Source organism: Thalassophryne amazonica, chromosome 19, assembly GCF_902500255.1.
Source record: "Thalassophryne amazonica chromosome 19, fThaAma1.1, whole genome shotgun sequence".
NCBI classification, from domain to species: domain Eukaryota; kingdom Metazoa; phylum Chordata; class Actinopteri; order Batrachoidiformes; family Batrachoididae; genus Thalassophryne; species Thalassophryne amazonica.
Genome location: NC_047121.1, coordinates 25,094,468 through 25,118,986, shown reverse-complemented (window position 1 = coordinate 25,118,986; position 24,519 = coordinate 25,094,468). Strand labels below are relative to the sequence as shown.

Here is a 24,519-nt window from a genome sequence, read left to right as displayed (position 1 = left end):
AAGGAGAGAGCATATTTCACCCATATTGGCTTCTCTTCATTAGCTCCCTGTTAATTCCAGAATAGAATTTAAAATTCTTCTTCTTACTTATAAGGTTTTGAATAATCAGGTCCCATCTTATATTAGGGACCTCATAGTACCATATCACCCCAATAGAGCGCTTCGCTCTCAGACTGTAGTTCCTAGGGTTTGTAAGAGTAGAATGGGAGGCAGAGCCTTCAGCTTTCAGGCTCCTCTCCTGTGGAACCAGCTTCCAATTCGGATTAGGGAGACAGACACCCTCTCTACTTTTAAGATTAGGCTTAAAACTTTCCTTTTTGAAAAAGCTTATAGTTAGGGCTGGATCAGGTGACCCTGAACCATCCCTTAGTTATGCTGCTATAGACTTAGACTGCTGGGGGGTTTCCCATGATGCACCCAGTGTTTCTTTTTATTCACCTCTTTTTGCTCTGTATGCACCACCCTGCTTTTAATCAATAGTGATTGATCTCTTCCACTGCATGTCTTTTTCCTGATTCTCTCCCCTCAGCCCCAACCAGTCCCAGCAGAAGACTGCCCCTCCCTGAGCCTGGTTCTGCTGGAGTTTTCTTCCTGTTAAAAGGGAGTTTTCCTTCCCACTGTCGCCAAGTGCTTGCTCATAGGGGGTCGTTTTGACCGTTGGGGTTTTTCTGTAACTATTGTATGGCTTTTGCCTTACAATATAAAGCGCCTTGGGGCGACTGTTTGCTGTGATTTGGCGCTACATAAATAAAATTGATTTGATTTTGATTTGATTTGATAACATTCTAAGGATGTTATGGGAACGTTCCCAGAACACTCAGAGTTATGTTTTTCCCAAAATATTCTCATAACCAAGGAAGAACTCCACATAATAACATTACTGTAACAATAATAATAAAAAACTAATGTTCTCATAACATTAACCAAACATTCTCATAACGCTAGTATGATTCATTTAGGAATTCGGTGGATTTTCATGGCTCGAATAACCAAAAAGTCCATTTCCATGCATCATGCAAATCTGCTGATTTGGGGGCACTGTAGGAGTGTCACAGCTGTGACATTCCCTCGCTGTGGCCAAAGTGCCCTGAAAAATTATTGTGAGGTTTCGCTCACCATGACATTTTTGTTCTGTAACCAATTTCCAAAGACTTTCATCTTATTTTGTCTGTGTACTGCAAGTGTGAGATCTTCCATTAATAAATAAACACTCTGAAGTCAATTAACAAAACATAAAAAAGAAACAGAGGAAATACTTGTAAAAACAAATTCAGTTGAATTGTTACAGCAGCTGTAAAAGCACTACAAGTTATTACAGCTGCTGTTTACAGCCATACCACTCTGAAAAGTCCAGGGGCCTCATGTCCAAAGACTTACCTGAATTTCCTACTGAAAAATGGTGTATGCTAAAACCCAGAAACTGGTGTACGCACAAAAATATCCAGATGTATCAAAGTGTGTGTACACATGGATCCAAGCACATTCCATTTGTACAACCCACTGAACGTGGAACTGAGCACACATGCAGATGTACCTAACTCCACCCACTCCATACCCCTATTTAAATATTCAGCTTCATGTAAGTAGGCCCTGGGACATGGGATTCCCCTCTGTGTGATCATTCCACATGAACACAGAAAAGAAATTACACAGAGTGTGAGCTACAGATCACTGGAAATTATGTGGAGATATGCAGGGATAGTTTATTTGGTACCCTGTCAAATGGAATAAACATGAAATGGAAATAAAAACACACTGAAGTTTAAAAAAAGGTGCGCCACAGTTGACAATATGTGACATTCACAACTTTACACACGTGTTTATTGACAAATAATGAACACAGGGAGACAATTGGAGGCCTATTAAGAAGCACTGCAGTTCTAGTTTAACCATCAAGAAAAAAGTCATTAATAATAGTAACAAAAAAACATATTGCAATGAGCACATGCACAAATGTGCCTGTGCTCCTTTTTGTTTTGAAGAATTACATGCTTAAACTATATATTCACAACACAGCCACCCATTGCACATTGTGCCAGCTTCTAGCCTGTTCCAAACCCAACCCAATGCATTTGTGCATCACATATGATTTGTACATTGATGGAATGAAATTGTTTCATCACGTGATGGTGCCTTTATAGCAATATGTGTACAGTCAAAAGCACCGATTGTTGCTGTTGTTGTCCATTCGGCTGCTCCCATTTTGTATTCGGGGTCGCCACAGCAGATACAGCCAGATCCGCACAGGTAGTTAACACAAGTTTTACGCCGGATGCCCTTCCTGACGCAACTCCAGTTTTACCTGGAGAAACAGTCAAAAGCACCAATTACATTAGGGAAACCGGCTATCGCTGCAAATTGCACTTTAATGTTGGAATATGATGTACCAGAATGACATTCGGATGATTGCGTTCCACACAGCTGGCATGGCTTGGCTCAAGGTTGACAGGCCCACTCTTGACTAATCGGACAGATCCCACTGGAATGCCCCTGTTGCCAGGAAGTCCAGCATAGTCAACACTTGTGTGGGCACTGACAACCCATGGCTCCTCACTGTATTACACTCTAGGGCTGACCACAGTTCAGCACGCAATTCCAGTAACAGTGGGCTTGTTAACTGAAATTGGCTTATGAGCCAATTATCTCTCGCTCAAATCGGACTGCACCATTTGCAAGGTCCTGTGACAACGCTAACACAGCCATTGTTAATGCCATTTTCCTCATCACCTTGCACATGCTTTTATATCCATCCATATAACACGTGGGTGTGTTAAGTGTTCATAAGTGTCTTGGCATGATGTGCCACATATTTCCATGCTCATTTCACTTTTGATATATGTGAACATTATTGTGGAGATGGACGTATGCCACGTTTCTGTGCATATGCATCCTATGTACATGAGACCCCTGGTCTTGTCTCATCTCAGAAGCTATATAGAGCTGGGCCTGGTGAGTACTTCATTGGGCAACTGGCTAACCATGCTCGGTGCTGTAAGACTTTTGGTCCAGTTGATGGTGCAAGTCTGAGGCATTTGGGAAGTCCTTGCATTGAATGACCAAAGTGTCCATTTTCATGCATTGTGCAAATGGAGGCACGATAGGAATTTATTATTGTGCATCTGCGCTCACTATGACCAATTTCCACCATATTTCATTTTCCAAAACCTTCTAATAACCAAGGAAAATCTCTATACAATAATGTTACTGTAACATTATCAACTAATGTTCTTATAACGTTAACCAAACGTTCTCATGCAGTGCATCCCCGTTGCAGCACCCGGGCCCCCCCAGGGCACCATCCTCTTGTCTTTCCTCTTTACCCTCTACACCTTGGACTTCATCTACAACACAGACAGTTGCCACCTCCAGAAGTTCTCTGATGACTCCGCCATTGTGGGTCATTTGTCTGAGGGGAACGAGCTGGAGTATCGGTCGGTCATCACAGACTTCGTGGACTGGTGTGAGCGCAACCACTTGTGTCTCAACACCAGTAAGACGAAGAAGATGGTGATCGACTTCAGGAGGAAACCACCACCTCACCCACCGGTGAACATCCAGGGGGAGGACATAGAGACTGTGGACAGTTTCAAATACCTGGGTGTTCACCCCAACAGCAAACTGGACTGGACTCACAACACCGACACACTGTGCAAAAAAGGCCAGAGTCGCCTCCACCTCCTGAGGAGACTGAGATCTTTTGGAGTGAGCAGGCCTCTACTTAAGACCCTCTACGACTGTTGTAGTCTCTGCTGTCCTCTATGCTGTCGTCTGTTGGAGACTGAGATCCTTTGGAGTGATCAGGCCTCTACTTAAGACCCTCTACGACTTTGTTGTAGCCTCTGCTGTCCTCTATGCTGTCGTATGTTGGGCCCCAGGCAGCACAAAGCGGGAGAGAAAGAGACTGAATAAGATGGTCAGGAAGTCCAGCTCTGTCCTGGGCTGTCCTCTGGACTCTCTGGAGGAGGTGGCTGAGAGGAGGGTGTTAGCCAAGTTCAAATCCATCATGGACAACTCCTCTCACCCGCTGCACTGGACGGTAGTGGAGCTGTGCATCTCCTTCAGTGACAGACTGAGGCACCCTCAGTGCAAGAAGGAACAATACCACAGGTTGTTCCTCCCTGCTGCTCTCAGACTGTACAATAACACTGTGAAATAATAACCACATGCAATAATAATATGTCCACAAATCACGTGCAATATTAATATGTCCACAAATCATGTGCAATAACAACTTGTTTACAAATCCCTGCACTAATGTCACCTTATCACATCTAAACTCCACTCCACATATTGTAAATAAGATGCTCCTATCTCTTTTTCAATCTCAATCATGTTTATATATGTATATGTGTATGTGTATAGTTATGCGTGTGCATATGTGTATGCATGTATGTATGTATATGTATGTGTGTGCATATGTATGTGTATATATATATATTTATATATATATATATATATATACACATACATACATATTGTATTTCTACCTCATTTTCTTATGTCTTGTACTGTTACAAGTATTATTATTATTGCTTATCCTTGCACACGCTGTTTGATGAACATTTTCCTCTACTTGCACCCATCTTGTGTGTTTTTAAGAGCTGACGTAACATGTGAATTTCTCCTCTGTGAGATCAATAAAGATTATCTTATCTTATCTTATCTTATCTTATCACTCATAGGTTTTCTGAAGAGGTGATCTGAAGAGATTGGCTGATCCTTGCAAAATTCTATGAACAAATGCTGGACAAATAGATTGACAAATTCATGGTCGGAAACTTTTTCCTATTAAGATTTGAAAAAAGATGCACAAAAATATATGCCATAAATGACCTCACTCGGTCACTTGAGGGTTAATGTTGTATATTTAAATGTTATTATTGTTTCTGGCGCAGTCCCCGTGGATAAATCCACTATAGAATGAATGAATGAATGAATGAATGAATGAACAAATTAATTCAGCACACAGATTCAACAATAACAAAAATCTCATAAATAGGACAAATTAACAGTGAACCTGTGTCACCGAAAGGATGTGGGCAGAAACAAACATTTGTAAATGCCCACCCCCCTTTACAACAAAAGCAAATCTACACACACACACACACACACACACACCACACGACCACACACACACCACACACACACACACACACACACCACACACAACATATATATGTATTTTTTTTTACATTTTTAAAAAATTTTTTTAGATTTTTTTGCATCATACACATATATGCATACTTACAACAGCAAATGTCAGCACAAACAGTATAAATTAATCAATAAACAATACAGAAAAAGAACAAGAAAAATCCAAATACTGCCAGACAAAACACGTGCACAATCTCCAAAAAACAGGTAACAAAAATCTATAAACCTAGTTCATCAGATTATATAAAGTATTTATATTGTTATTATAGAGCCTATTAAAGCTGATGAAGGTACCAGATAAGTTGATGTTATCAGGACATTTATTCCAAATATTAACACCTTTAACAGAAATGCAGTGACTTTTTACAGTAGTTCGAATCTTTGACTTCTCAAATACTAACATTCCTCTCAAATTGTAACTGGACTCCCTCATTTTAAACAGATCCTGGATATGTTGAGGAAAAAGTTTGTTTTTGACTTCATACATGATTTGAATTGTGGTGTAATCAACCAAGTCCCAGAATTTTAAATATGTAAACACACAAATGATGGGTTTTGTTGGTTCATAGTAGGGTTTGTTACTAATAATTCTTATGGCTTTCTTTCGTAGTAAAAATAATGGTTTTGTATTAATTTTGTATGTGTTTCCCCAAACCTCAGTGCAATAGGTCATATATGGAACAAGCAATGAATGATGTAAAATAGTTAATGAATGTTGCAAGAGGAAGTCTTTTGCTTTATACAGAATTGCAATAGCTTTAGACATTTTAGATTTAACATAATTAATGTGTTTTCCACCTTAATTTGTCATCAATAAAAACCCCAAGAAATTTTGTTTCAGTTACAAGTTCACTTTCAGTATCATGTAATAATAAATTTCTGCTAAACTTCCTGGGCTTATTTCCAAATACAACCCCTGGCAAAAATTATGGAATCACCGGCCTCAGAGGATGTTCATTCAGTTGTTTAATTTTGTAAGAAAAAAAGAAGATCACAGACATGACACAAAACTAAAGTCATTTCAAATGGCAACTTTCTGGCTTTAAGAAACACTATAAGAAATCAAGAAAAAAAGATTGTGACAGTCAGTAACGGTTACTTTTTTAGACCAAGCAGAGGAAAAAAATATGGAATCACTCAATTCTGAGGAATAAATTATGGAATCACCCTATAAATTTTCATCCCCCAAATTAACACCTGCATCAAATCAGATCTGCTCATTGACATTGACCCTATGCCATGACATTGACCCTATGTGTCTTTTTGCAAGGAATGTTTTTGCAGTTTTTGCTCTATGGCAAGATGCATTATCATCTTGAAAAATGATTTCATCATCCCCAAACATCCTTTCAATTGTCCAAAATATCAACATAAACTTGTGCATTTATTGATGATGTAATGACAGCCATCTCCCCAGTGCCTTTACCTGACATGCAGCCCCATATCATCAATGACTGTGGAAATTTACATGTTCTCTTCAGGCAGTCATCTTTATAAATCTCATTGGAAAGGCACCAAACAAAAGTTCCAGCATCATCACCTTGCCCAATGGAGATTCGAGATTCATCACTGAATATGACTTTCATCCAGTCATCCACAGTCCACAATTGCTTTTCCTTAGCCCATTGTAACCTTGTTTTTTTCTGTTTAGGTGTTAATGATGCCTTTCGTTTAGCTTTTCTGTATGTAAATCCCATTTCCTTTAGGCGGTTTCTTACAGTTCGGTCACAGACGTTGACTCCAGTTTCCTCCCATTCGTTCCTCATTTGTTTTGTTGTACATTTTTCGATTTTTGAGACATATTGCTTTAAGTTTTCTGTCTTGACGCTTTGATGTCTTCCTTGGTCTACCAGTATGTTTGCCTTTAACAACCTTCCCATGTTGTTTGTATTTGGTCCAGAGTTTAGACACAGCTGACTATGAACAACCAACATCTTTTGCAACATTGCGTGATGATTTACTCTCTTTTAAGAGTTTGATAATCCTCTCCTTTGTTGACATCTCTCGTGTTGGAGCCATGATTCATGTCAGTCCACTTGGTGCAACAGCTCTCCAAGGTGTGATCACTCCTTTTTAGATGCAGACTAACAAGCAGATCTGATATGATGCAGGTGTTAGTTTTGGGGATGAAAATTTACAGGGTGATTCCATAATTTTTTCCTCAGAATTGAGTGATTCATATTTTTTTCCTCTGCTTGGTCTAAAAAAGTAACCGTTACTGACTGCCACAGTGTTTTTTTTCTTGATTTCTTATAGTGTTTCTTAAAGCCAGAAAGTTGACATTTGAAATGACTTTAGTTTTGTGTCATGTCTGTGATCTGCTTTATTTCTACAAAATTAAACAACTGAATGAACATCCTCCGAGGCCGGTGATTCCATAATTTTTGCCAGGGGTTGTATAATACACTTAATTTTACCAAAATGGAGCGATAACTTGTTTGAACAAAACCATTGTTTAGCTTTCTTTAATTCCTTCTCCATCATGTCCAAAAGCTGTCCCAAATGATCCCCACTACAAAATACAGCTGTATCATCAGCAAACAAAACAGAAGTCAGGGACTTAGAAACCAAACATATATCATTAATATATAAAGGAAACAGCAGTGGACCAAGGACTGAACCCTGGGGCACCCCACATGTGATCTTCGGAATTTCAGAATTTATCCCATGTAATTAACATACTGATACCTATTGTATAAATAACTCGCTATCCACTCATATGCCAGTCCCCTGGTACCATACCTCTGCAATTTGTCCAACAGTCTAAGGCATGATCTATGGTGTCACATGCTTTCTGTCAATAAAAAAAGCACAGTGCAAAAAAAAAGCACTTATTCTCAATAGGGTACCGCAGTCTTGTTTGAACCCTGCGTGATATCGCAGGATTTGACCACTTAGGGGGATCTTCGCTGTGTCGTGCAATATATACACAGCATACGTTCACACGGATAAATAGCGTTCCGTTTTGAAAAGACGAAGCGAGTAGGAGACGTCGTGTCGGTAAGTCAGTGTTAGCCTACACAGCTAAGCAGAGTAGCTCCATTCTCTCGCCTGCAAAACCGCCTCGAGACATTTATGCTCCTGATCATAAACAAACTGCAACACATGTCCACTTTCCCACCACATCGTCACTTTTTCTTTGCATTTTCACTTTGTTTGCGTGTAATTTGCCCAAAAACCCATTGAAAATGCTGTGGTTGGTCCCCCGGACGTAGAGAAATTACATCATATGCATCACATTTTACCCCTTTAGTGTCCGCCCTCACACGAGACTGTGGTCTCCAATTGCATTAGTAATTTGTTCAACAAGTCAATTAAAGCCAATGAAGTTGTACAATTTTTTTCTAAATCCATATTTCTGCTCACTAATTATATGATGCTTCGCTATGACATCATCCAACCTCTTTGCAAATACCTTTTCCAGAATTTTGGAAAATTGTAGTAACAGTGAGATTGGGCTATAGTTCAAAAATACGAGGTCTGTGAGAAAAGTAACGGACCTTATTATTTTTTTCAAAAACTATATGGATTTGAATCCCGTGTGATTACATTAGACATGCTTGAACCCTCGGGGGCATGCGAGAGTTTTTTCACACCTGTCGGTTACGTCATTCGCCTGTGGGCAGACTTTGAGTGAGGAGTGGCCCACCCTCTCGTCGTTTTTTCATTGTTTAGGAATGGCTCAGAGACTGCTGCTTTGTTTGATAAAAGTTTTTTCAAAACCTGTAAGGCACAACTGAGTGGACACCATTCAATAAATTCAGCTGGTTTTCGGTGAAAATTTTAACAGCTGATGAGAGATTTTGGAGTTTTACTGTCGCCGTAAGGATGGCCCACGGCGCCTGACGGCGATCTGTGCTCCGAGGCGCTGTCGTCTCGCTGTTTCAAGCTGAAAACTTCCTAATTTCAGGCTCTGTGGACCCAAGACGTCGTGAGATAACAGAGAACTTTCAGAAGAATTCGGGATCAGGAGTTTATCCAGACATTCCTCTGTTAAAGGAGATTTTGTAATGAAAGAACGTGCGGGCAGATTCGCATGTCGGGCCGGACCTGACCGCGGGGGGTCGCCACATGAAAAACACCTGCTGGAAACCTTAACGGACAAGTTGGAACATGCCCAAGCTGTTAAACAATTTCTCAGATACTCACTTGTTGAAAGCCATCAAAATCCGCCTGAATTTTACAAATGGTTTTCAACACGGAGGTGTTTTTCATGTCGCGGCGCAGACGGATTTGCCACGTCGTCACGGATCCGACTCGGCAAATTCGTCCGCACGTTCTTTCATTACAAAATCTCCTTTAACAGTGGAATGTCGGGGTAAACTCCTGATGCCGGCTTCTTCTGAAACACTTCTGTTCTCTGACGACGGCCTGGGTGAAGAGAGCTTTAAATTAGGATGTTTTCAGCTCGAAACAGCCAGACGGACGCCACCTCCGACCGTGCCGCGCCGATCCGCTTTGTGGGCTGTCCTTAAAGCGAAAGAAACTCCACAATCTCTCATCAGCCGTTAAACTTTACACCGAAAACCAGCTGAATTTCTCGAATAGTGTCCACACGGATATCCCTCACCTGAAAAAATTTGATAAAGCAACGTGCGCTGTCTCCCTGCAGCGTCTCAGACAAAGAGATTCCGATGGGAGGGGGAGTCCACACCTCACTCAAAGCCTGCCCACAGGCGAATGACTGACGTCACCGACAGGCATGACAAAACTCACGCAATGCGCACGAGGGTTCAAGCTTGTCTGACGTAATGCAGAAACTCTCCAAAATACAAAAAATTATTTGTTAAAATTAATTGTTAAATTATATAGAAATCCTGTTTCCCCAAAAAATTCCTTAAAATGAAGCACATGTTGACACAAAAGGTCTTGAAAGCATTGCAAAACTTCATTATTTTTTTTCAAAATCTAAAATTGTGTTGTATAGTTATTACTACATTCTTGCTATATATGACTACTACGTTGTGCACAAGTCTATGCAGATCTGGCTTTCAGTAAAATATTAATAACATATTAATAGTTCCAGTCATATTACATTTAGGGTCTCAACACCGAGTGCCACATCAACACTGAACAAACCAATTTCTACACTGGTGCTGGATTAACACAACCCAATATATTAGAGAAAAATACCAAGAGCAGGCCATATTTCTTTAGACGTTTTGTGCCACTTGTACACAGACCAATAAAAATGTTGGCCGCCGTAACTATTTCATTGCTACTTGTATATTGAGCATATGGTGGATTTGTTGATTTCTTTCAGAGCGTGCATCTCTCCAGACTGGACGTGTGTAACGTGCCCTTGGTGGACTATCCGGCACAGTCTCTGGCTAAAGCTCTGCTGACCAGCCGGCTCACAATCCTGCATCTTCACAACACTCGGCTCAGCGGCATGCCACTCTTCAAACTGGGTAGTTTGTGCGCACACACACATATTTGTTTGTGTGAACAGTGTGTGGATTCAGCTTTGTGTATGTGTGCATGTTGAGTGTGTTTGTGAGGTGTTCTTGATCATGTGGCCAGCAGGACCAGATTTTGACCCGTGACCGTCTCTGCAGGTCTGGACCCAGATTAGATGCCTAATCTCTTACCTGTCACTTTACACACTGATGCACACATCTATGATGGCTCTGCCAACCAGGACACACACACACACACACACACACACACACACACACACACACACACACACACACACACACACACACACACACACACACACACAGCCTCTGATATGAACAATGGAGAGATCATGTTTAATGCCTATATAAAGAAATCTGTTATCATTTATGTTTTTCCATCGCTACAAGCCAATTCAGCATCTCAGTCTGCGTGGTTCATGCTGATCTGGGTCAAAGTTCACAACTACCCAAAACACACTATAAGCACTGACAGCAGTGTAAATATTAAAGATGTTGACTGCTGGAAATTCCTCGTTTTGAAAGAATTTTGCAAAACCGGGGTTACAAAATAGGTGGGAAGTGGAAGAAAGAACTTCAATTACAGCCACAAAGAAATAAAATAAAATAATGTTAAAATTAGCCTGTTTTGTTTTTGTGTTGAGCGGACTCACTCACTGTAACGTCCAAAGTGAACCTGAAATACACTACCCACAATGCTCCCTGGGTCGACCGGCCAAACATGTTTTGCGCTTAATGATGATGTCATCAGCAAGCGACAGGCAGCCAGTCTCCCATAAACACACAACAGACAGACTAAAATGTACAAAAAATGTTCAAAAAATGTACATTAAGCTGTTTCAAATTTAACATTATTATGCTGTTCTAAACTATTTCTGTACAATTTAAAAGCAGTTGTTACACTTTTAGATCCAACATCTGACAGTCTCTCAAATTTCTCAATTGAGAGAGTTGAGGGCAAAGTGTCCATCATCTCCTCTCTGTATGGAGCTCACAAAACTGAGCAGCATGCACAATGTGCATGCACAGCCACGAGCTGTTAAAAGTCCCGAGATCTTGAAAATATCAAGTACTGTACTCCTGACTTTTTCCAAGCATCTGCTCAGCAGGTCCACCAATCTGAATGAATGCTGAGTGATCACTTTCGAATGAATGGTCAGTAGTTTCATGATCTGATGTTGCAATCTTAGTTTGACTCTTTCAGTTTGCCATTGTGCCATTATTGTCTTAGCTGTGAGTTATGTCACCCACCGACATAAATGTTTTCCAGAAATGCAGTTAAACAAGACATTTAAGTAGCTGTAAAGTCCTTCAGTGACCATTAATCCTGACCACATGTGCATCGATAATCTTACAATCACAAACACGTTGATGTTGAGCTGCTGTAGAGCATGTCAACCAATATGAGATGTCCTTTGGGCCCCTTTGAACATAACACAAAAGATGAGAAACCGGAAGAAAATCTGCAAACCAAAAACGAAATGGGGAACTGCGAAACATCCCACCTGCTGTCGGGAGGAATGCACAGTTGGATAGGCGTGCAACAGTTTTGTGCACGCTCATGTTTGTGCGCACGACCACAGTGCGAGCACATGGAAAGTCACTCACACAGCAGCAGAGCAAAAAAATTAAAAAAACACCATAATTTACAGTACTTACAGTGTACAGTGTGTGTATTATTATTTTTATCCATCATGTGTCTGATGTTTGTGTCACACCTGATGTCTGCGTGCATGGTCAGGTCCAGCTGTCAGTCAGTCAGCGGTCAGCTGACAGACGCCGTATGTCCACAGCAAAGCGTATGAGCAAAGCAATCACACACGAATGAGTTCACCCCTTTACCCTTATGTGTTTTATTTGATTTCCACTCTTTCTGTCTGTCATGTAAACTACAATTTACGTGGTGGAAGTGCTGGCTGTACCACACCCTGAGATGCTGGCGGGTCCTCATGAGCGCATGAGCACCCGCCCACACATGTGCACTGCATGTTCACCAGTTGAGTTGCAGTACACAGCGGTCAGGTGTCCCAGCAGTACACTGCGCTGGACAGCGACCGGACTCTGGGACTCCCAGCCACAGCTGACAATGTTAGATTCATGGTGTGTGTGTGTGTGTGTGTGTGTGTGTGTGTGTGTGTGTGTCTGTGCGTGTGTTGAGGGGGAAGACACTCCTCAAGCCATTTGTGTTGGGGGAGCAGACGACGACAACAACAACATGCTCCAGACGCCATTTGTGTTTGTGTGTGTGTTGGGGGCTAGGTTCGGCACAGTTACTCCCATGTGTGTTGCTAGGTTACGCCACATTCATGTGGCACTTAGACACTTTTCACAGACAGCTTTCTAATGTGGTCGCCTGCTGTCTACTATCATGCCAGGTGCGCGGTGCTAGATGTTTGTGTGTGGCAGCTGGAATTTGGCTGACACCTGCTGAGAGAGGGGTTGAATGGGCACTTGCAGGGCATTTGCTGTCTTTCAGCCACTTATGTACATGAATGGTTGTGACGACAGGTGTACAAGGCCTTTGAGGCAGCTCCGGTTTTTCTTGAGTGGCATGCAATTCCTCCGTCATGCGCCAATCGGCTTCAATCATGTTATGTGTGAAGGGGCCCTTAATTTGCCGTTGCACAATAGGAACTACTCTGAAAATATAATAAATTCTTTATCAAATTGCCATATTTATGTTTTTTTTTGGTATTTGTACAAAGTATGTTGGTATGAGGAGTAAAAAAATCGTGTCTGTTTCAAATTGGGTAGGCTATATGTCAACAGGATTAAACAGAATTTCATTGTATTTTCAGACTCATACAATGTGATAGAATGGTGGTACAAGCCATTAGTGTGCCTGCTTCCAAAACCAAATTATCTCTGTTTCAAGGCAGCTAATACACCTTCCCTTTTATTTTTTGTTTTTTGCAAAATGAAAGGGTTTGATACTGTAAAATTACACTTTCTAGTATATTTACTGTATTTTTTATAGAATTATTGTGACAACTACAGCTGCCATATTTTTCCCCATAAAAACATTGAATTTTTACCAGTTACAATTCACATATGAAAAGTAGATTTTTCATATAACTTTACGACTCATTTATTTGTTGCATAAAACAGTCAACAACGTGGTCCAATGTGGGACAAATACAAATACTAAAATACAAAATGGCACAGTGAGTGTGTTCTTGCTGGACTTCATCGATTGGCTGCTGTCGCATCTGTGATCAGTGTCTGTGGTGATGGAGCTGAGTGGAGGAGCATGACACACACACACACACACACACACACACACACACACACACACACACACACACACACACACACACACACACACACACACACACACACACACACACACACACACACCACAGGAGAACACCACGCTCAGAGGGGGGCTGATTGCTCTCGTGTCAATGGATGGACAGACAAACACACACACAGCCATTGTGGATAATATTAGCTTCATGTTGCTGAGTTTATATAGTAACAGAACAATAATCATCACCATCATAAGACCAAAGATAATTTGGACAGAAAAAAATAAATAAATTCCACCCCAAGACTGTTTGCTGCCACTGAGGTTTGGTTTAATGTGACGTTATTACCCTAAGGTTGGAAATATACTTGCATTTAACAACACATTAACAATGCATTTGCATTCTCATGATGACTGCCTCGTGCATTCTGCATCCGTTTGGTGCATCTGTTGTGCACGTTTTCAAATATTAATATGACACATCCACAAGATAAAATATGAACATGAATGTTACAGACAGTATCAGGATGATCAGCAACAACAACAAATGAAACAAAGTTTTAAATAGAAGTTGTGGGACCAAGACTGCAGTTCCCCACAACTACAGTATATGACGTGCTGTTGTCGTTGCACATTGACACTTATGCTTGTCTGGACAGTTGAGAAAAGATCAGTAATACTTTTGATTTATTGTTCACAGCGTGAATCTGGATGTTCTGTACATCATATTTGGATGTCTGTATCCCAGGTTGTGGGGAATAGAAATCCAAATATGATAAAGGTTTTTAGTCATAATGCTCGTCATGCCTTACACTAGGCATGTTCAGATGCTATCAGCACCTGCTAAATTATCCTTTTGACATTGATAAATGATGTTAGATGTGCAAACATCACCTATTTATATGTTTCCTCCCACAGTTTTGCACACTTAGGTGGACAAACCCCAAATTGCATAGTCATGAAGGCAAATATGCTAAATGGACAGTTTACACTATTTTGTTCATTTGACACATCAGTCCATATAGCGCACTGTTAGTAACTCAGCCTGCAGATGTATTTGTGAGTGGTATGGAGTTTGTGCATGTTTTTATATATGCAAGCCTTAAGTAAACCAGGCCCTTCATCGTCATTGTCTCATTCCACCCAGCTGTAAGTGGGTACTGGTCTTGAAGTAACCTTCATAAGACTATTGTCCTTTTCAGGGGGAGGCACAGACTCTCATCCACTTTACGCTATGGAATCCAGAGATGGGCACTGACATCAATGGGCCTGAGGGCCCGTGTATGACTTACTTATATTTAATCACTCATACATACTTTTCACGCTTGAATCTGTTAGTGCTTCATGTATCAGGGCCCAGTATTCTTTGAGACTACATCTCAACTCAACTAAACTCAACCTTTATTTCTAAAGTACGTTTAAAATGACAGCAGTCGACCAAAGTGCTGTACATAATTAAAAAAAATGGGCACCAAGTTACCCCCAATCATAAGTAAATGAATTAAGAATAACAATAAAATTACAACAGGCTATACAACAAATAAAAGAAAAAGTAAAATAAGAGTAAAAAGTAGCAGGAAATAATTTAATTTGATTTAATTTAATTTATTTTATTTACATAGCACCAAATCACAGCAAAGCTGCCTCAGGTGCAACTCATATATAGCACTAAATAACAATAAAGTTGCCTCAAGGTGCTTCACACAAGTATGGTCTAACCTTACCAACCCCTAGAGCAAGCACATAGGCAACAGCAGTAAGGAAAAACTCCCTCTGATGATATTGAGGAAGAAACTTCAAGCAGACCAGACTCAAAGGGGTGACCATCTGCTTGAGCCATGCTACCAAAAGACTACAAATAAGGTATAATTTGTCAGCATTAAGCAACAGAAAAAAAAGGTGAAACAGAGATGTAATCGCTCATTTAGGAAATGCCAGAGAAAAGAAATAGGTTTTTAAAGAGGCTTTAAAAGTCTCTAGGGACAGGGATGATCTAATATTAAAGGGAAGACTGTTCCAGAGCCTGGGGGCAGCCACTGCCAAGGCTCTGTCACCTCTCGTTTTTAATCTGGTTTTAGGCACCTCCAGCAGCAGCTGGTCAGAAGACCTTAAGGCTCTGGTTGTAAGGAAAAAGAAGCTCCGAAAGATGTACAGGGGTCAGGCCATTGAGAGCTTTAAAAACAATTGAAAGAAGTTTAAAATCAACCCAGTAACAGACGGGAAGCCAGTGAAAAGTAGCCAAGATGAGCAGCAGCGTTCTGAATAAGCTGGAGATGGTTTAGAGAGTTCTGATCCAAGCCAGTGTACAGAGAGTTAGAATAATCTAGTCTACTTGTGACGAAGGTGTGGATAACCTTCTCAAGGTCAATCCTAGAGACATATGGCTTAGACTTGGCTAGGAGACGAAGTTGGAAGAAACTTGTTCTAACAACAGCACTAATCTGCTTTTCAAATTTAAAATGGCTGTCAAACATCATCCCAAGCTTCCTCACACAGGAGTGAGTGTTGGAACCCAGGACATCAGCAGAGGAAGCTGTGGAAGTGCTCCCCCAAACAGGATAACCTGCATGTTGGATTCATTAAGATTTAATAGGTTAGCACTTATCCAAGCTTTGACCTCACTCAAACAATACAATAATGACTGCATTGGGTCATTGCATAATGACCTTAGTGGCAGGTAAATTTGGACATCATTGGCAAAGCAATGGAAAGATATTTGGTATTTTCAAAAGATACTGCCGAGAGGTAACGTACAAATGGAAAAGAATAGGATCTAGAATGGAGCCTTGAGGGATGCCACAGGTCACTGGGGCCACATCTGAAGAAAAGTGGCTTAGCTGCAGGGGTGGTTATGGTTAGAGTTTGGAGAAGGAGTAGGGTTAGGTTAAGGTTAAGGTTAGGATTGGAGGTAGGAGTAGGGTTAGTAATAGTGAGTTAAAAAAACCCTGTCACGAAAATTTGAATCATTTTGTGATGGGAGCACGTGGCCCACTGTGTCAAAGGTGACTGACAAGTCTAAAAGCATCAGGATGGCAGGACTACCTGAGTCAGCAGCTAAAATCAAATCATTAAAAACTCTCAGTAGAGTGGTTTTGGTGCTATGTCTGGGTTTAAAGCCAGACTGAAACTTTTCATAAACATAATGCCTGGCTAATAACAACTGCAACTGGATGTAGACCGCTCTCGGATAAAAAGGGGAGTTGAGATATAGGCCTAAAATTTGAAAGGATGGAAGGATCACCTTTTTTCTTTTTAATTGAAGGTTTCATCACAGCATGTTTAAAATCTAAAGGCATACAGCTAGAGGTAAGACTGGTGTTAACTAGCATCAAATTAGTGGCTCCCACTGAATCAAAGGCTTCTCTGAGGAGACAAGAACGAATGATGTCTAAAGAACAATTTGTAGGATGCAGATGATTGACTATGTCAGTAAGTTGGGAGAAGGACAAAGGCTTGAATTGATTGAGGGCAGCAAAGCACAGAGAAAAATCAGAGTCTGTGATGGGCCTAACACCTGAATGAACTGGTCTGAGGGCAGACACTTTTGTGATAAAAAAAAAAAATGTAAAAAAAATGTTACAAACTGTAGGCACTGAGATTAATAAGAGAGTTCAAGACATTGGAAAAGTACAGAAGCCAACAGAGGCCCTTTTTGTGATACTTTTTTAATTCACCCTGTTATCCCGAGATGACATAATTAATTTAGGATCTCGAGAAAACAACACAACTAATTTGAGATCTCAAGAAAACAAAGCCTTTGTTTCGAGATCTCAAGAAAACACAACAATTATGCTGTGAACTCGAGAAAACAAAACAATTATTTCATGATCTCGAGTAAACAGCTGACAAATGGGTCATTCAGGTAGACTACACCAAGAGGCTTGTATTATGACTTCGGGGCTATATCTCATTCTGTATAGATGCAACGCTGGTCTTTAGAATAACTGGAATAATCGATCACCTAATAAGGCGATATTTTGATCAGGGGTTGACACAGGCAGAGATTGCATTAAGTCTGGCTCAGGCAGCTCTGCTAGAAATCTCAGTTGTTTTCTCGAGATCATGAAATAATTGTTTTGTTTTTCGAGATCACGGAATAATTATCTGTTTTCTCGAGATCACGGAATAAAAGTGTTGTTTTCTCGAGATCTCTAATTATGTCGTTATCTCGGGATAACAAGGTGAATTAAAAAAGATTATATGAAGTCCTCTCTCGGCTTCCGTAGAAAAGGACCTGAGGTTTATGACAATTATTTCTGACTAAAGTAGAGAAACAGGTTGCTTTGGCAGCTTTCTGATAAGCAAACATACAGCCATGAAGAATTTGTAAAGATACAATAAGATGATCTTTTTTCCATTTCCCATCCATATGAGAGGATTTTTCCAGTTTTTCCTTAATAACAAGGAGAAATGTATCAAGATTAAAAGCTCCCGGCATACATAGTCATGCACGCTACACTCCCTGTCTTGGTCAGTCTCTCTCTGTTTGTGACAATCATTCTGCACTGAAAACAGAAAGTGATGTAGCCTCTTGTCTGCTCTCAGCTGGGAGCAGACAACGACCCAAACAGATGCCGTCTACCACTCACGCTTTCCAAAAGCAACTTGTTCTTCCAACATTTTCAGTCGTTTCCCGGATCTCACAGTAACGACCAGGTGGACGATAGATAAATAACAAATAAAACTGTTTTTTGGGACATCCAATTTGGATGGACAAGACTAAGAGTCAAGCTTTCAAATGAATTAAAGTTCTGTCTGGGTTTTGGATTAATTATTAAGCTGGAGTGGAAGATTGCTGCTAATCCTCCGCCTTGGCCTGTGCTACGAGCGTTCTGGCAGTTAGTGTGACTCGGGGGTGTTGACTCATTTAAACTAACATATTCATCCTGCTGTAACCAGGTTTCTGTAAGGCAGAATAAATCAATATGTTGATCAATTATTATATCATTTACTAACAGGGACTTAGAAGAGAGAGACCTAATGTTTAATAGACCACATTTAACTGTTTTAGTCTGTGGTGCAGTTGAAGGTGCTATATTATTTTTTCTTTTTGAATTTTTATGCTTAAATAGATTTTTACTGGTTATTGGTGGTCTGGGAGCAGGCACCGTCTCTACGGGGATGGGGTAATGAGGGGATGGCAGGGGGAGAGAAGCTGCAGAGAGGTGTGTAAGACTACAACTCTGCTTCCTGGTTCCAAGCCTGGATAATCACGGTTTGGAGGATTTAAGAAAATTGGCCAGATTTCCAGAAATGAGAGCTGCTCCATCCAAAGTGGGATGGATGCCGTCTCTCCTAACAAGACCAGGTTTTCCCCAGAAGCTTTGCCAATTATCTATGAAGCCCACCTCATTTTTTGGACACCACTCAGACAGCCAGCAATTCAAGGAGAACATGCGGCTAAACATGTCACTCCCGGTCCGATTGGGGAGGGGCCCAGAGAAAACTACAGATTCCAACATTGTTTTTGCAAAGTTACACACCGATTCAATGTTAATTTTAGTGACCTCCGATTGGCGTAACCGGGTGTCATTACTGCCGACGTGAATTACAATCTTACCAAATTTACGCTTAGCCTTAGCCAGCAGTTTCAGATTTCCTTCAATGTCACCTGGTCTGGCCCCCGGAAGACAATTGACTATGGTTGCTGGTGTCGCTAACTTCACATTTCTCAAAACAGAGTCGCCAATAACCAGAGTTTGATCTTCGGCGGGTGTGTCGCCGAGTGGGGAAAAACGGTTAGAAATGTGAACGGGTTGGCGGTGTACACGGGGCTTCTGTTTAGGGCTACGCTTCCTCCTCACAGTCACCCACTCGGCCTGCTTTCCCGGCTGCTCGGGATCTGCTGGAAGGGAACTAACGGCGGCTAAGCTACCTTGGTCCGCACCGACTACAGGGGCCTGGCTGGCTGTAGAATTTTCCACGGTGCGGACCCAAGTCTCCAATTCGCCCAGCCTGGCCTCCAAAGCTACGAATAAGCTACACTTATTACAAGTACCATTACTGCTAAAGGAGGCCGAGGAATAACTAAACATTTCACACCCAGAGCAGAAAAGTGCGGGAGAGACAGGAGAAGCCGCCATGCTAAATCGGCTAAGAGCTAGTAGCTGCGCTAAGCTAGCGGATTCCTAAAAACACACAAAGTGAATAATGTGTAAATAATTTAGAGGTGATTCAGCAGAGGGAGTGTTTTAGTTAAGGCACATGAAGATTACACTGTGAAACAAATCGTTATCTAGTTATCTAGATCAATCTAACTGCGCAGATTAAACAGCTAACAGATACAGCAAAACACCACTGTGCTCCGGAACAGGAAGTGATACAATACCGCAGTGAGAGCCAACCACCAGTAGAGGCCGATATAACTTCGCTAACCTCAACCTCTGAGAGAGGATTGTCTTAAGGCACAAATCTGGGGAAAGGTACCTTTCTGCTGCTTTGAAGGTCACAATGAGCACAGTGGTCACCATTATCTGTAAATGGAAGAAGTTTGGGTCCACCAGGGCTCCTCATAGAGCTGACTGTCTGTGTAAACTGAGCAATTTGGGGTAAAAGCCCAGGTACTATCTCTGCAGCAATCCACCAATCAGGCCTGTGTGGTAGAGTGGCTAGACGGAAAGCACTCCTCAGTAAACGGCACATGGCAGCCCACCTGGAGTTTGTCAACAGGCACCTGAAGGACTCTCAGTCCATGAGAAAACATGGTCTGATGAATGCCAGGCGTCATGTTTGGAGGATCCCAGGCACCATCCCTAAAGTGAAGCATGGTGGTGGCAGCATCATGCTGTGGGGATGTTTTTCAACCACAGGAACTGGGAGACTAGTCATGATTGAGTTAAGATGAATGCAGCAATGTACAGAGAAATCCTGGATGAAAACCTGCTCCAGAACACTCTTGATCTCAGACTGGGACAACAGTTCACCTTTCAGCAGGACAATGACCCTAAGCACATAGCCAAGATATCACAGGAGTGGCTTCAGGACAACTCTGTGAATGTCCTTGAGTGGCCCAGCCAGAGCCCTGAGCTGAATCCAATTGAACATCACTGGAGAGATCTGAAAATGGCTGTGCACTGATGGTCCTCATCCAACCTGATAATTCTTGAGAGATGCTGCAAAGAGGAATGAACAAATTGCCCAAAGATAGGTGCACCAAGCTTGTGCCATCATCTTCACCAAGACTTGAGGCTGTAATTATGGCCAAAGGTGCATCAACAAAATATTGAGCAAAGGGTGTGAATACTTAGGTGCATGTGATTTCTTACGTGTTTTTTAATAAATTTGCAAAAAAAAAAAAAAAATAAAAAAAAAAAATCATATTGTTATTATGTAGTGTTGTGAGTAGAATTTTGAGGGGAAAAATAATTTACTCCATCCAATGAAGCACCATGAATATTTTCTGGACTGTATGTTGAGTCATAGCATACACTGTGGTGGGCACATATGCTACTAAGTTCCTGTTCATTCTAAAACTCCTCCCCAGGGAAACACTGTGTTTATAAAAGTAAGTTCCACAAACAGAAATATGGTATGAACTTTATGGCAAGAGATGATGCAGGCAGAGCTTCCAGCTCTGCTTTCATTTTCATCCTCAACTACACTTTCTATCAATCAGCTAAACATGCACAATGCATCATATCATACATCAGATTAAAACAACAAATCACTGTGTCTTCTTGAAGAATCTGTTGTGAAAGTGTAGGTACACGGACCCACAACAGGGGGCGCAATGAACGGACAATAGAGAAAGGTGAAATAACAAGTTTTACTGTTGTGAACAGGGCACAACCAATACAACAATTAATACTTTAGAGTTGTAAGTCGAAATCTGCTGGTGTTGTGTGGGCAGGCTCGAAGGTAGGAGACGTCCGTCCCAGTCGAACCGGAACCACCCAGATTTCCTCTGCCACCGAAAACCAGGAGTACTGGAACCGCCAAGTCCCGAATTCCCAGGTGGCCACTGCCTTCGCTCGTCGGATCCGGTACTGCTGGCGGGAAAGAGCACAAACACACAGGTATGGATGCGACAGCACCCAGTAGACGGAGAGGGGAGAAGCCGCCTCCACCTCTTGTAATAATGAAGCAGGAAGGTGAGTACTTATCCAAGCAAGGTGCTTTCTGTAATCAGCTTAATCTCAAGGCGATATCTCGGCACTGAGGTGGAGACGCTGTCCTGCTGATATACTCCGTCCTGAGTGCAGTCAGCTGTGTCTAGTAATGGGTGACAGCTGTCACCCTGACAGCCTTCGTCGGCGGCAGCGCCCTCTGGTGCCTGGAGCCCGCACTCCAGGCAGGGCGCCCTCTGGTGGTGGTGGGCCAGCAGTACCTCCTCTTCAGCGGCCCACACAACAGGACCCCCCCCTCAACGGGCGCCTCCTGGCGCACGGCCGGGCTTGTCCGGATGGCGTCGGTAGAAGTCGGCCAGGAGGGCCGGGTCCAGGATGAAGCCCTTCTTCACCCAGGAGCGCTCCTCGGGGCCGTACCCCTCCCAGTCCACCAGGTACTGAAAACCCCGGCCCATTCGACGGACATCGAGGAGCCGGCGCACGGTCCAAGCCGGTTCCCCGTCGATGATCCGGGCAGGAGGTGGTGCCGGACCCGGGGTGCAGAGGGGTGAGGTGTGATGGGGCTTTATCCGGGAGACGTGGAATACTGGGTGTATCCGCAGTGAGGCCGGAAGCTGAAGCCTCACTGCGGCGGGATTGATGACTTTGACAACCTTGAAGGGACCGATGTACCGTTCTTGGAGCTTGGGGGAGTCCACTTGAAGGGGAATGTCCTTGGTGGACAACCACACTGCCTGCCCAGGACGGTACGTGGGGGCCGGGGCCCGCCGCCGGTCTGCATGTTTCTTCGCTCTCGTCCGGGCCTTCAACAAAGCAGAGCGGGCAGCACGCCACACCCGACGGCACTTCCGTAGGTGGGCCTGGACCGAGGGCACACCGACCTCTCCCTCGACCACCGGAAACAAGGGGGGCTGATACCCTAAGCACACCTCAAACGGGGAGAGGCCGGTGGCTGATGACACTTGGCTGTTGTGGGCGTACTCGATCCAGGCCAGGTGGGTACTCCAGGCCGTCGGGTGCGCGGCTGTCACACAGCGTAGTGTCTGCTCCAGTTCTTGGTTGGCCCGCTCTGCTTGCCCGTTGGTCTGGGGGTGGTACCCGGACGAAAGGCTGACCGAGGCCCCCAGTTCCCGGCAGAAGCTCCTCCAGACATGTGAGGTGAACTGGGGACCGCGATCGGAGACGATGTCTGATGGTATGCCATGCAGACGGACGACGTGGTGGACCAGGAGGTCCGCTGTCTCCTGGGCCGTAGGGAGCTTCGGGAGGGCCACGAAGTGGGCCGCCTTGGAGAAACGGTCCACTATCGTGAAGACGACGGTGTTTCCCTGGGACGGCGGGAGACCCGTGACGAAGTCCAGGCCGATATGGGACCAGGGGCGATGAGGCACGGGCAGTGGCTGTAGCTGCCCTGAGGTCTTCTGATGATTGGCCTTGCCCCTGGCACAGGTGGTACAAGCCTGGACGTAGTCCCGGACGTCGGTCTCCAGGGATGCCCACCAGAAGCGTTGCCGGACGACTGCCACGGTCCTTCGCACCCCTGGGTGACAGGAGAGCTTAGAACCGTGACAGAAGTCTAGGACTGCGGCCCTGGCCTCTGGTGGGACGTATAGTTTGTTCTTTGGTCCGTCTCCGGGGTCCGGGACACGGGTCAGGGCCTCCCGGACGGTCTTCTCCACGTCCCAGGTGAGGGCGGCCACGATAGCGGACTCCGGGATGATGGGATCCGGGGGATCCGACGGTTCCGTTCTGACCTCCTCTTCGTGCACCCGGGACAATGCATCCGATCGCTGGTTCTTGGTCCCGGGGCGGTAGGTAATCCGGAAGTCAAAACGGCCAAAGAACAATGACCAGCGGGCTTGCCTGGGGTTCAGACGCTTAGCGGTCCTGATGTACTCCAGGTTCCGATGGTCAGTGAAAACCGTGAATGGCACGGCTGTTCCCTCCAACAGATGTCTCCACTCTTCGAGGGCCTCTTTCACAGCAAGGAGTTCCCGATTGCCGACGTCATAATTCCGTTCAGCGGGGGTCAACCTGCGAGAAAAATAGGCACACGGGTGAAGGACCTTATCGGTCCTCCCGCTCTGGGAGAGCACCGCTCCTATCCCTGAGTCCGAGGCATCCACTTCAACCACTAACTGGCGGCTAGGATCGGGCTGCACCAGAACTGGTGCAGACGAGAAGCGCCGTTTCAACTCCTTGAACGCGGCCTCGCACCGGTCCGACCAGGTGAAGGGAACTTTGGAGAGGTCAGGGCTGTCAGGGGGCTAACTACCTGACTGTAGCCCTTGATGAACCTCCTGTAGAAATTAGCGAAGCCGAGGAACTGTTGCAGCTTCCTACGGCTAGTGGGTTGGGGCCAATCTCTCACCGCCGCAACCTTGGCCGGATCCGGGGCGACGGAGTTAGAGGAGATGATAAACCCCAGGAAGGACAAAGAAGTGCGGTGGAACTCACACTTCTCGCCCTTCACAAACAGACGGTTCTCCAACAACCGCTGCAGGACCTGACGGACATGCCGGACATGAGTCTCAGGATCCGGGGAAAAGATGAGTATATCGTCTAGATACACGAAGACGAACCGGTGCAGGAAGTCCCGCAAGACATCGTTTACCAACGCTTGGAAGGTCGC

The 24,519-nt window shown here is 43.5% G+C and overlaps 1 protein-coding gene across 1 annotated transcript in view; it reads left to right on the top strand.

The window, feature by feature from the left end:
- The window catches only part of si:dkey-288a3.2 (protein phosphatase 1 regulatory subunit 37), a 312,886-nt gene that overhangs the window by 55,176 nt on the left and 233,191 nt on the right, over positions 1–24,519 (top strand). Inside the window, exon 6 of the mRNA XM_034194841.1 lies at positions 10,418–10,565. Coding sequence (XP_034050732.1) covers positions 10,418–10,565 — 148 coding nt within the window. The remainder of the gene's footprint in view (positions 1–10,417; positions 10,566–24,519) is intronic.